General features: G+C 34.3%; 1 protein-coding gene across 1 annotated transcript; it reads left to right on the top strand.

The window, feature by feature from the left end:
• Positions 1 to 1,246: 1,246 nt before the first annotated feature.
• Positions 1,247 to 4,002, top strand: LOC134694898 (uncharacterized). Its single transcript, XM_063556004.1, has 2 exons — positions 1,247 to 1,442; positions 2,081 to 4,002. Exon 2 carries the CDS (start codon positions 2,429 to 2,431, stop codon positions 3,473 to 3,475), a length of 1,047 nt encoding a protein of 348 aa, XP_063412074.1. The 5' UTR covers positions 1,247 to 1,442; positions 2,081 to 2,428; the 3' UTR covers positions 3,476 to 4,002.
• The last annotated feature ends 10,087 nt before the right edge of the window (positions 4,003 to 14,089 follow it).

The raw sequence follows: 14,089 nt of genomic DNA on the forward strand, positions 1-14,089 counted from the left end.
TATGCAAATTTTAATCAAAATTTAAATACGGGATCAAAACTGTGTCGTCTGCCTTCAAAGACCAACCTGTATTTTTGACGTATTGCAAGACTTTTATTTTGTATAATAAACCTACTGAAGCTCGTAAAAACAAGATTTCTTCATTACGAAATCATACAATGTAGTACTACGTGGTTATAATGCCATCTTAATATTTACATTCTCAGTCTAGTAACGGCGACCACTCGACTCCGTCTGTTAGTCTGTCTATATTTCCAAAAGACTTTCGTGCAATTTTTCTTGATTCAAATAAAACGAAATGAGTTTATATCTTTGTATATGTATGATGCTGCTTTATTATGTTTAGTTATAGCTAGCAAGCAATTTTCATCAAATTTAAATTTGCTTTTATCGCCTAACTTTTGTCGACATTTTCGTAATTTTAGACATGGCAGTAATACCAATGAAAAGTCATGTGTCGGTCAATAGGAAGACAGAGTTCAAATTTATCTTTTGTAACATTCTGTCACTAGACTTAAAATATGACTAAAGCTGACTATGCGGTATGGTATGGGCTTTGTTTATTTGTTGAAGGCCGTTTGGGAATCTATAGTTGTTAATTTCTTAGTCATTTGATCTGCTGTGAAAAATTGTCTCATTGGCAATCACACTGCATCTTTTCTTTTATATTGTAACGTAAAGAGATAGTAGGATATTATACAGTGTAGTTTGTGGGGCCGAGTGGTCTAAGTAGTTAATATTGTAATCACTAGCCAATCAACACTGAGGTTGTGAGTTCTACCCCCTCTCGTGCGGGTACACTCGACTCTAATATTAATTGACTAGGAATGTCAATTTTCCTGTCGAAGGTCGGTGGTTTTCTCCGAGCACGCCGGCTTCCTCCACCAATAAAAACTGGCCGCCATGTCATTGTGGTGCTTAAAGGTGACGTTAAAACACAAAAAATCAATCAATCAATATTATTGTTTATAGTGTTTCTCTCATTTCTTCTTATATTTTACAACATTCGTTTCAGCATGCACCATTGGACTCACAGAAATATAAAATAAAATGTATTTTTGTCTTTGATCTTAACTTTCATTACTTGAATAGATAACATAGTCCCATGTTTTTACACGTGAATTTTGTTGTTTTTATTAATTTCTTCATTCATATCAGATTGTCAGTTTTGTATCACATGATTATCACATTCTATTGTTTTGCAGTACCAAACTGACAATTTCACACGCCTTTCGGAACTCTCTTTTGACACTTTTCGTCAATAGATTTTGATTCGATATTGGAGAACAAAACACGCCTTAAAATTTTCACACGTATATTATTTGAAATAATACAAATATTGAAAGATATTTAAAGATTTAGTGGCACTCAAATTATTTATTATTCTAAGAAGAGACAAACAACGAGCATCTACCTAAGACTTGATAAACTGTGTACATTATGTAAGTATTGGTATTATAAGTTATAACTGTTATAGACTTTTGAACTGTGCTGTATATCTAAGGTAGTTAATGCACAAATTTGCTGTGCATTATAGCACGGTAAGAACAAAGGAGTTTACCCATGTTATGTGAAAAGTATATTATTTGTTCAATGATTGTTAATTTCTTTTGATTATTCATTTTGTTCTTGCGTATAATGTATTGCCACAGATGTAAGTTATAGTTAATATTATTACAATTATAATTATTATTGGAGTCAGAATGACGCGTATCCTGGAAGGATGACCATTACTTAAATTTCTGCTGGATACAATTTGTGAACTACCACGTGAAAAATACAGCTAGTACTAATCATGGTTAATATATATATAATACTGTAATATTATGTTTTATTGTCTTGAACATACATTCTTGCCTTTAGTCGTTAGCAGCCACCCACCCACCATTTTCGTGATAATTTGACTATCACATGTATAACAAATTGAATGACTTAAAAACTGTTTTAAACGCAAACAGATAAATATTGCCAGCACATTTTTCTACTAGAATATTGGATTTGGTATAATTTAGATAATTTGATTAACACTCAGATCTATATCTGATTCAAAACTTATATTTTTCTTGTTTTATCATTACAGATCCTGAGACATAGTTCATCAAAACATCATTCATCAAAGCAGACAAAACCTGTCTGATCAAGGAAACGGTATCCAAAAACTGACAACGTGATTCCAGTCTATACTTATCGGAAAGTAACGGACAACTGTATGATAATAAAAAAAATATTAACGTTTGAGATCATTTGATAGAATCCTGTCTTCATCCAGCGAAAAGGGCGGCTAATTGACATAAAACTGTTGTAAGTAATTGTTAGAAAGTAGATAGCCAATCGTCAAGCGTCGGGTGAATCCGCTACTTTGAATCGGCCATCCTCGGGTTAATCCGCTACTCTGAATAGGCCTAGTTGTGACGAATTGGTAGACAGCATGTCTTCTAACACATCAAACATAAACGCAACCTTGGACGCAGAACTTAAACCTACCACGGTTTTAATTGTAACAATAATTCTTATACCGGTATGTTCTGCAATATTCATATTGAATGTTCTCGCTCTCGCAGTTCTCTCGAAATCAAAGAAACTTAAGAAAAATAGATTTCATCGTCTGACTTTGTATCTCAGCATCAGTGACATCATAGCGAGCATCTCGTCATTATTCCTCATTACAAACTTGCTACTTCAGTTACAAGGCGTCCATTTACCTTACATATGCTTCGGAAGTACTCTGGTGACATCGTTCACCGTATTGTTTTCTCTAGTACAAGTGTTGTTTATTTGTTTTGAACGTTTGTTAGCCACGTTTTCGGATACACGGGTAAACAAATGGAGCAACGTTTGCGAACTGCTGGTGTTCGTTTCGTTTGCTATTACTGTCGCGTATTGTTGTCTTATTCACTTTGGATTTGAGGATACCAGTAGCAATGATGGCTGCGAAATGAAATCCCTTTTCGGTAAAAATCTTTGGAAATTCCAACTAAGCCTCGGAATCGTACACTTAATATTATTCATTACTATGTTTATTGTGTATGGGATTCTAGCATGTAGACTACGGAAAAGATACTCTCCTTTTAAGCCGTCACGATATAGTCAAACAGACAATTTATATCCAATATTAACTTTTTTTCGACGCTATAGTATTGGAAACAAAAATAACTTCGAAAAAGAAGAAATATCAAATGGCGGAAGAGCACAATTGGTTCAACGTCTCGAAAGTAATCCGTCCAGTATCAGCAACAATCGAGCCAAAAATTTTCACACTGCTTTGCATACTCTTGGTTTGATAATAATAGTCATGATCGTAAGCAGCCTACTTCCGGGCATGGTGAATGTGTTGTCCGCCATTACAACGGACGTAATAAGCCATGACGTACTGACTTACGTAAATGGGCTGTTCTTGATTAACCCTTTGTGCGATCCGATAATCTATGTTCTGCGAATCAAAGAGTTTAGGAGTATTATAACACGTTCAAAATGAAAATACCGATAATACCCCCGGCGATTATCGTAGTATGCCGGTCCTCATCATTGCAGCATTCCGGAGTGTCTGAGTAAAAGCCAAACAGACAAAGCACAGGAAACCAGTTTAATACATGTTCAAAATGAAAGTACCGATAATATCGTATGTGAATACCGCTATATGCTGGTTTTCCACCTTTACATTCGAATATCTGAGTTAGAGCCAAGCTGGATTGGTCCCCTTCGTAAAATATCCAGTTTTCCTTCGGAATATACAAATATTAAGAATTTCAATAACGGCCGAGTAACAGACCAAAGCCAAGCAGACTCATTCCTGCAGGGTACCAGTCTTTTATCGCTTTTGTTAAAGCTGCGTATCCTACGTGATCTTTTATTGTCTTACCAATGTGGGGAGAGTGACATTGCATGGTTTTGTGATAGACGTTGGATTTTAAACAAGTGTGTTGAATAATTATTTTAAAAATGTACGAGGATTATAATTTGAAGTTATACTGGTTAATCTTAGAAGTTTTATTATCATTTGATCCGGATAACAATTATCACAAGTGTTTTATTGTTTTAAATTAACACTGTTTTGTATTGCAGTTTTATATTAATGAAATATATTTTGAAACTAACAAATGACAGATTTTAAGTTTGATATCTTAATAAACAGTGTTACATATCCATTCGTTATGTTTTTGATGATCGATGAAAGTCCCTAAGGGAGCTTCCATTTGATTTTTATTTGGGGGGGGGGGGGGAGGGGGGGGTCTGGGGGGGCTAGGATGAAATTTGAAAAAAATAGTCAGGACAGGAGTTTTGGGTAAAAAAGGCTGGATGAGCAACTTGGTAAAAAAAAAGGCAGGATGACCATTTATGTAAAAAAAGTCGGGATAAACTAGTAAAAAAAAGGCAGGACCGAATAGAGTAAAAAATAAAAATACAGGACAGAGATTACAACTAAAAGAATAAGCAGGACAACATTTTTCATCCTAGCCACCCCCCCCCCCCCCCCCCCCCATAATCAAATGGTAGCTCCCTAAATTAGTCTTTTTTAAACATATAAATATTGGTGCGCTATTTTCAATGTATATTCAAATACGGCATAATCATATTTATATATATGTTAGTATTATGTAAAATGAACATATTAACTCTCGAAGAGCTTTTCCAGGAACGCTCAAACCCACACATTTGAAAACTACAACGTTCAAGTATTAACTTTTTAAAAAAGCTTGTCTACAGATAACCAGCATATGTTGAATGTGATATAAGGAGTGATCAACTAGATGTTAAATAATGTTTTGGGGCAGATTTATGATCTCAGTTAAGGTGCGGATTGAGGTTGTTTTTTGTTAAACTATTAATTGTCACAAAAATGCATGGCACATGTATATGTGTAATGACATCGTTTACAATACAACACATAACTTGAAAGGCGTGGTGTTATGGTTTTCGCATCGGACTACTAACATTAAAGATGGACCAAATAGAACAGAGGGACATTCAACCTCATAGATATAAACTGACAAAGTCATGTCTGAAAATAATAAGACAAACAGACAAATAATATTACAGAAGACACCATGGAAAACTAAAGACTAAGGGTTCCTGGTTATACACCCATTCTGGGGAGAAAACTTTGGTTGACTATCAAAGGTTTATACAATTCAGTGCCCCAAATTTTAAGGTTTAAATATTTATTATCTGTTTAGGAGATAACTGTATACATTTTAAGCCCCGACGGTATTAATTGATGATTTGATGGTCACAAATTCAGTTTACTGGCGACGCGTTTTATTCAGCTTCATGTCTAAGTGCCTGTTAAAAAAAAAGCAACCCTGTCACTCAGTGGGTGTATGTTGCTTTAAAACGTGCTTCATCTTAATTTATTTCATTGTTCTGTTTGTAAAGATCTAATGTCATATCTTTGCTAATTTATTGTATGTTAATTGATACATTTTATATACTCGGAGCTATACTTTTTAATCTTGATGATTGGAGTTTTTAACGACATTGACTGGCTATACGGCCCTCGCACGGTCTGTAATTTCAATCTCTAGATGTCCTTCGGAATTTAAAGTGTGATTTTAACCTTTAGTTAACTTGTTTTGATTTCGCAAGGTTGACTATCGTCTGATTAAACCTGTCAACTGTTTTATTCACACTTTAAGAAAAAAATATTGCTAAATATAAACTAGTAAAACAAACAACCAGACAGACTGCAGAAAAACAACCTTGATATTAAGTATGTCTTTATTTAATATACATACATTCTCAATTTAGCATTCATAGCAAATATCTGTAAACGTTAGAAACCTGTCTTGTTTTGTCTAGACCGATGGACAATTGATGTGTCAAGACAGTAGGTATGGGGTAAATTTGTAGTGGTAGTGGGTATGCCAGGAAAGTGAAAATGGGGTACATCTGTACTACCACGACGTGTTTAGAGAGTGGAAATGAGTTATATTTATACTCAAAGGATCTGTCAAAAGGTGAGAAATGGGGTACATCTGTACTGCCACGAAGTGTTTAGAGGGTAAACATGAGTTGCATTTATACTCAAAGGATCTGTCAAAAGGGTAGAAATGGGGTACATCTGTACTGACATAAGATGTCAAGAGGGTAGAAATGAGGTACAGTTGTACTCGAAGGATCTGTCAAAAGGGTAGAAATGGGGTACATCTGTACTGCCACGAAGTGTTTAGAGGGTCAAAATGAGTTGCATTTATACTCAAAGGATCTGTCAAAAGGGTAGAAATGGGGTACATCTGTACTGACATAAGATGTCAAGAGGGTAGAAATAAGGTACAGTTGTACTCAAAGGATCTGTCAAAAGGGTAGAAATGGGGTACATCTGTACTGACATAAGATGTCAAGAGGGTAGAAATAAGGTACAGTTGTACTCAAAGGATCTGTCAAAAGGGTAGAAATGGGGTACATCTGTACTGACATAAGATGTCAAGAGGGTAGAAATAAGGTACAGTTGTACTCAAAGGATCTGTCAAAAGGGTAGAAATGGGGTACATATGTACTGACATAAGATGTCAAGAGGGTAGAAATAAGGTACAGTTGTACTCAAAGGATCTGTCAAAAGGGTAGAAATGGGGTACATATGTACTGACATAAGATGTCAAGAGGGTAGAAATAAGGTACAGTTGTACTCAAAGGATCTGTCAAAAGGGTAGAAATGGGGTACATATGTACTGACATAAGATGTCAAGAGGGTAGAAATAAGGTACAGTTGTACTCAAAGGATCTGTCAAAAGGGTGGAAATGGGGTACATCTGTACTGACACGACGTATCAAGAGAGTGGACATGAGGTACATTTGTACTCACAGAATCTGTCAAGAGGATGGAAAAGGGTATATATGTTTTGACACGATGGGCTATGAGGGTGACGATAGGGTACATTTCTATTCAAATGACGTGATTACAGGGTGAAAAGCGGGTACATCTGTACTGACGATTGGCCATGAGAGTGGAATGGTTTATATTTATAATCAAAAGACGTGCCAAAAAAATGGTACTTCTGAGAATCTGTCAAGAGGGGTGGAGATTGGGGACAAGAGGTGTTTTAAAGAGGGTGGGGATATGATACATTTGTACCCAAAGGATGTGTCTCGATGGTAAACATAGGGTACATTTATTTTTTCCTCACAGGATGTGTAAAGAGGGTGAAAATGGGGTACATCTGTCCTCATATGATGTGTCACATCTTTTCAGTACAAATGTCCCCCTTTCCTATCCTCTTGACACACCCTCTGAGGATAAATGAACCCTACCCTCTTGTCACATTCAATATCCCTTGAGGACAGATGTACCCCATTTCCACCCCTTTTCACATTCAATATCCGTTGATGTATGTGTCCTGCTAGACTGTACGGCGCAATAACTCGACTTCAAGTGTCACGCTAACAAAAAAATCAACAATCCCGCGTCACGCTTAGACCCCAAGGAGCCCCACTAAATTGACGATTGATATTTGTTGATTCATACATGTATAGTGTTTACGATATCAATACGCAACAGACTAATAACAGAGTCGGGATATGCTGTGAGCTTGCTAGTTAGTCAAGATACTAGAATAATTTCCGATCAAATTTCCATTGGCTTATATCTCAAAAACATGCACACACTATATTCAATTTATTTTGAAATCATAAAGTACCTACAATTTGCAATGACAAATGATCTAAGATGGATTTGTTTTTTTATGTCCTGCTTGGCATACAGCCCCTCGTCCATTTCGGTTTTTATTCAATAATTCTACTGGTGGAGGTTAATCGAGAAAAGCGCTTCGGACGTTCATAATTTATAACATTTTGTTTTTCTATTTTATAGTACAGGGTCGATACAACTGCTTGTTAACAATTAGTTTCCGAAGGCTTCATCAGTTCGGACTTTGATACTAACACGATTTACAACAAATCTTTGAACTCATTATACCCCCGCTTTAAAAAAGGGGGGTATACTGTTTTACCTCTGTCTGTCCTTCCGTCAGTCAGTCCGTCCGTCCCATGAATATTTTTCGTCGCATTTTTCTCAGGAACTACAATACAAGGATTTCTGAAATTTGGTTACAGGGTTTATCTAAGTCAGCTATACCGTGTGATGCGTTTTCAGATTGATCACTTGACAACTTCCTGTTTACCGAACACTTGTATGATTTTACACATGATAGCCAAGTTGAAAATTTTCGTCACATTTTTCTCAGGAACTACAATACAAGGATTTCCGAAATTTTGTTTCAGGATTTATATAAGTCAGCTATACCGTGTGATGCGTTTTCAGATTCATCACTCGACAACTTCCTGTTTACCGAACACTTTCATATTCTTACACTATTAATATTAACCACTTGCGGTGGGGGTATCATCATCAGTGAGCAGTAGCTCGCAGTTTCACTTGTTGTAGATAAGATTCTTTTGTTAACATGTTTTTTTTTATGAAGAAAACGAAATTTCACAAACGTTTGCATTGTTAGTGTGACAGCACTGTTTTATTTGTACACGCTATTTGCAAGGGTCAACTTTGCGCATTTGTTTTCAAGTATAATATTAATTTATAAGTCGTGTAAATGTGAAAATGTGACAGGTGTTATTATAACTCTTCATTTATACAAGCAAACAAAATCCCCGTCTTTTCTAGCCTTAACTTCATTACGAACATTCAAAACCAGCAATTTTAAAACAAGTAAGATGTGATATGAGTGCCAAAGAGACAACATTGTGTATCAAGTAGACAATTGGAGAATGCTTTACTGAAGAAGATTTAAGCCATATAAGTGTTGGAGTATGCTTTACTCAAGAAGATTTAAGCCATATAAGTTTTGAGTATGCTTTCCTCAAGAAGATTTAAGCCATATAGGTATTGGATGAGGAAATTGTGTCCTTAGTATCGAAATGGCTTATGAATTTATTATCTTAGAGCTAATTCCCTTATGTTGTGGAGTAAGGTTTTGGTTGGCTTGCTTGCTTTTTTGTTTATACAATTGCTCAACGATGTAATTAAAATTGACATCTGCAAACAATATAGGTACATGTACATGTAGGCATAATTAAACTTGCATATAGTATATTTAAATTTGATTGGACGCAATACTTAATATATGTGTACAATATACAAACAAAGCAAGCATGCTAACAAATTCTTTCTCTACATGCATTATTTAATTACATGTAGCTCTAACAATTACATTTGAATGGAAACTCACGCACATTGTCACACAGGACAGATGCCTGTCTATGACTTAATTATAACTTGACATTTCATTTGACTTTTCCTTTCCCCCCATTCATTCACTATTTTGAAATGTTATGATAATCCAGTCATTTGGTAAAATACATGTACGCTTCTTTCTGGCAGTAAATACACCTGCTTTATTAAAAATGTATGTAAATCGGACTTCTATAAAAATCTATGTCAAGTCTGGTAGACTTTTATTGGTTGTGCGAAATTCACTTTGCACTAGCTTTCAGAAACTGTAAAGATAAATATACCTGCTTTGTTAAAATTGTATGTAAATATATCTTGTATAAAAATCGTCTTCAAGTATGGTAGATTTATTGTTTGTTCGAAATTCGCTAAGCACTAGCTTTGAGAAACTGTAAAGATAAATACACCTGCTTTGTTAAAATTGTATGTACATAGATCTTGTATAAAAAAAATCGCCAGGTCTTTGCACTAGCTTTCAGAAACTGTAAAGATTCTTAGATATTTTAAGGCTGTTCGTTTACATTTATGTAAGATGTTTCTCTCTGCAATTCCGTTTTTAAATGGGTTTCGTGTTGCTGAGTCTTTAGATTTCTATGTTGTCTTGTGTAGACTGATTTGAGTGTTTTTGGCGTTTTTTCGCTTTTCATGTCATGAGCTTCCCAGTTTTTTGTCGACTTATGAGTATGAATATAAATTTCGTATCATCAGGCCCTCTTTACTGTCACTGATGACTAGTGAAATGGCATTATTTTATATAAATTAGGCCGTTAGTTTTCTCGTTTGATTGTTTTACATTGTCTTATCGGGACCTTTTATAGCTGACTATGCGGTATGGGCTTGTTGAAGGCCGCGTACGGTGACCTATAGTTGTTAATGTCCGTGTCATTCTGGTCTCTTGTGGACAGTTGTCTCATTGGCAATCATACCACATCTTCTTTTTTATATTAGCCATATAAGGATTATTAAGGACCCAAAAAACAAAACATCTGTAATTTCCATATTTCGGTCAATCTCTGAAATATTTATATAAAAATCTTCAGTTTTCTGAACCTTTACACATGAATATATGACATAAAAAAACCGCCTAAATGATTAATTATGGAACCCCTCGCTACACATTTATTTTTTGGGGATATAAGCGCATATTCTTTTTTTTTTTTTTATAAAAATGAGACTCAAATTAAAATATTCTACACAGAAGAACAAGTTTTCAGTATGCCATAGTTTCCCATTGACAACATATGCTGAACTTGGTGGTAGAATTTTCTAGAAGGTTTTCGTCAATCCTAGTTGAACTTAATGAGCACCTCTCTGACGACTTTTTCTAATTTTCATGAGTCAAGAGTTCCATTTGATACATTTGTACTTGTAAAAATAAAACGAACAAAGAAGCTACATCATTTAAATTCACATACATGACAATTGTATATATTGATGATGTTTTTTTCAATAAACAGTGCAAACTTTTCTGATTGGGTCCCATTGGTGTTTTCTATTTAAACAGAGATAAAAGAAACCACTCCGTCATTTATTTACAGTTATCACTAATTTGACAACAACGTTTATCGAGAAAGTGGACTATACTAAGTATGTACGGTATACATTTTTTTATCGGCGTTTTTTTTGTAAATTTACTATAAACTTTTTTTATAGATTATTTTAGTCAGCTTTGATGTATGTCTGTGATGTATGTTTCATGATAGATCCCGATTATTGTCTATCAAATAAGGGACGACATCAAAAGATCAATGTAAGATAAAAAAAAAAAAACTTTATTCAAATATTTTTTATTTTTATTTTTTTTTGGGGGGGGGGGGGGGGGGGAGGTTGAACTGTTACAAGATTTGGTTATCCGACATTGATTTTTACATATATCCATATGGGTCAATCAATTTTTCCCAAATTAAGTTAAGAGGGGGTAGGGAGGTCAGTGAAAAAACTATGTGAATTAATTTTTGTTTATCCTCCATTGAACTTTATCCCTAATCCTATTATGTATATACAAAAAAGAGGTGGCATGGTTGCAATTAAGACAACTCTCTACAAGAGACCTAGTGACACATACATTTCTCGTACGGCCTTCAAAAATTGACAAACCTAATACTGCATAGTCAGTTATTATGTCTGTTTACGTTACTCACTTCATTTTATTAACAAAAGTGTCTGACAAAAAAGCTAGCTATTAAACCAGGTTTAATCGAATATTTGCTTAGTCAAACCGGACGCATCTATTCTTAGACTATTTTTGGGTACATATTAGTAATTTTAAGCTTTATTGAGAGTTTAAAACCGAATGAATTTGGAAACTTAATTAGGATCTACCAAACATATTTATGTATCACTGAAACTAGATTTTAACATCCCACGCACATTGATATAAAGGTTGAGTGTCTAGCCCTTCAATTTAACTTGCCATCTACTTGACCTAATCTATTTTCCATAATCTTCTAGGACTAAATTTTATGATAATTTAAGTCTGTTAGTTTATCAATCGTGTACATGTTATTTAACAAAAGCATTCAGCAAAATAACAATTTGCAAATTAACTCAGATTTATTCTAAAGTTTTAACTCTCTTTAAACTAACATTGATTCAGTAACTGATAGTACTTTTATACTGGTATATTTCTGCTTTATATAATTTGATTTTTGTTTTGCACTCCAATCTGATAAGTCAGGCAAATGCCAACTTAGTTGAACGTTTGTGCATGTATATTATGCTGTTTTTCCACCATCAAAGATTAGAATGTGCTGTGTACGTAATGTTTTACCTACCTTGCCAGGAATCTATATATCAAGAATTTTTGTTTGTTGCTCTGGCTCGTTCATATCTTTTTTGATAGTAATGTCATGGTTTGATTTGTTTTACCTTTTCACATTGGAACTTTATAGCTGAATATAATGTACATGTATACATGTAACACATTTCCTTTTTTTTACATACAAAACAGTTCAACATTTTTACAGGTGAAACATGTGGAGCAGGATCTGCTTACTCTTCCGGGGCACCTGATATCACCCCTAGTTTTTGGTGGGGTTCGTGTTGCGTATTCTTTAGTTTTCTATGTTGTATCATGTGTACTATTGTGGTCTTCTTGTCTTTTTCATTTTTAGCCGTGGGGTTGTCAGATTATTTTCGATTTATGAGTCTGACAGTCCCTTTGTTATCTTTCGTTCCTCTTTTATAGTTTCCAAATTTAAACACGGTGATGGGTTTTTCTTTTTTTCTCCTCAAATTTAAAGGTTAAAAGTCTCCTGTCTAGATGAGACAAGGTTTTATTTGTTTGTTATTTTTTATGAAGAGTGTTCGTTACAAAGCATTGTATCTTTTGGGTGAGAGTTAATCTTTTTCGCATCTGCTATGTTAAAATTCTGACGTACAACATTTTTGTTTTCCTTCGTTTTATGACACTTATCTTTTAAACGTCTCCTTCGTGTTATTGTGTTTTTTTTTCTCTTTATAATCAACGTGGTTTTCTTTACTTGAAACATCAACAGTTTGTTTTTGATCATTTTTTTTTCTGCTGTGAAAAACTCTATATTCTTGTCCTTGCCATTTAATTGGTCAGACACAACAACATTGTTTTAATTCTCTTTCTAAATGATTCGAAATAAAACAAAAGTCTTAAGACGTTTACAAAAACTATTGGGAACTAAGTGCCTTCAATTTCGCAGTTATATGGATACGTAAATGGACTGTTCTTGATCAACACTCTGTGCAATCCGATCATCTATGTTCTCCGAATCAAAGAGTGTAGGGGTATTATAAATAACACTTTCAAAATGAAAATACCGAAAGTATCCCCGGTGAATATCGTAGTATGCCGGTTCTCACCATTGCAGTATTCGGGTGTCTGAGTAAGAGCCAAGCAGACAAAACACACGGTACCAGTCTTTTATTGCTTTAATAAAAGATGCCTCTCCTTTAGAGACAATGCAATTTCTGATTAACTATGTGTAATGAATGACAATGGATAGTTTTGTGATAGGCGTTAGATTTGAAACAAGTTTTAAACTTTGAAGTTATATTGCCATTAGCTACTGATAACTGTTTTCTAAAGGGTTTATTGTTTTAATTTAACACTGTTTTGTTTTGCAAATTTAAATCAATGAAATATATTTCAAAACTTATAAATGGCAGATTTTAAGTTTGATATCTTTAATAAATAGTATAACATCATTGTAAATATCCATTTTTTTAGGTGTTAGTTGATCGATGTAAGTCCCTAAATTTGTCTTTTTTAAATTTATTTATATTTGTGTGCTATTTTCAATGTATTATCAAATATGGAATGATCATATTATGCAAGCATAATGTAAAATAAACATTACTCTCTACAAAATTAGTGAGCACGAAGCGCTTTTCCAGTTTCACTTTGACCAGGAACGCTCAAATCCACAAATTTCAAAACTTAGAATGTTAAAGTGCTATACACGTATTTCCTATTTTTCAAATTGGAAAATGTCATAGATATATTTTGAAAAATATAACAGAAGTATTTCCTTTTTAAAAGCTTGTCTGAAGATGACTTCAGCCTAAACATTTTTGTGGATGTGATCAGGAGTGGTCAACTAGATGTAAATTAATGTTTTGGTCCTGATGGTGTAGATGTATGATCTAAGTTAAGGTGCGGATTGAGGTTGTTTTTTGTTAAACTATTGTCACAATATAACACCCAATTGAAAAGGCGTGGTGTTGTGGTTAGTGGATCGGACTACTTACATAAAAGAAGGACGAAAGATACCAGAGGGACATTTAAACTAATATATTGAATATAAACTGACAACGTCATGACTAAAAATAAAAAGACAAAGAAACAAATAATAGTACAAAAGACACAACACAGAAAACTAAAGACTAAAGAATACTGGTTCGACAGCCATTCCGGGGAGAAAATGTTGTTTGACTATC

This window comes from Mytilus trossulus, chromosome 13 (assembly GCF_036588685.1).
Source record: "Mytilus trossulus isolate FHL-02 chromosome 13, PNRI_Mtr1.1.1.hap1, whole genome shotgun sequence".
Classification (NCBI taxonomy): Eukaryota; Metazoa; Mollusca; class Bivalvia; order Mytilida; family Mytilidae; genus Mytilus; species Mytilus trossulus.

Bases quoted from the DNA above. Each gene is read 5' to 3' on its own strand.
- LOC134694898 (XM_063556004.1), top strand. From the start codon at position 2,429: ATGTCTTCTAACACATCAAACATAAACGCAACCTTGGACGCAGAACTT.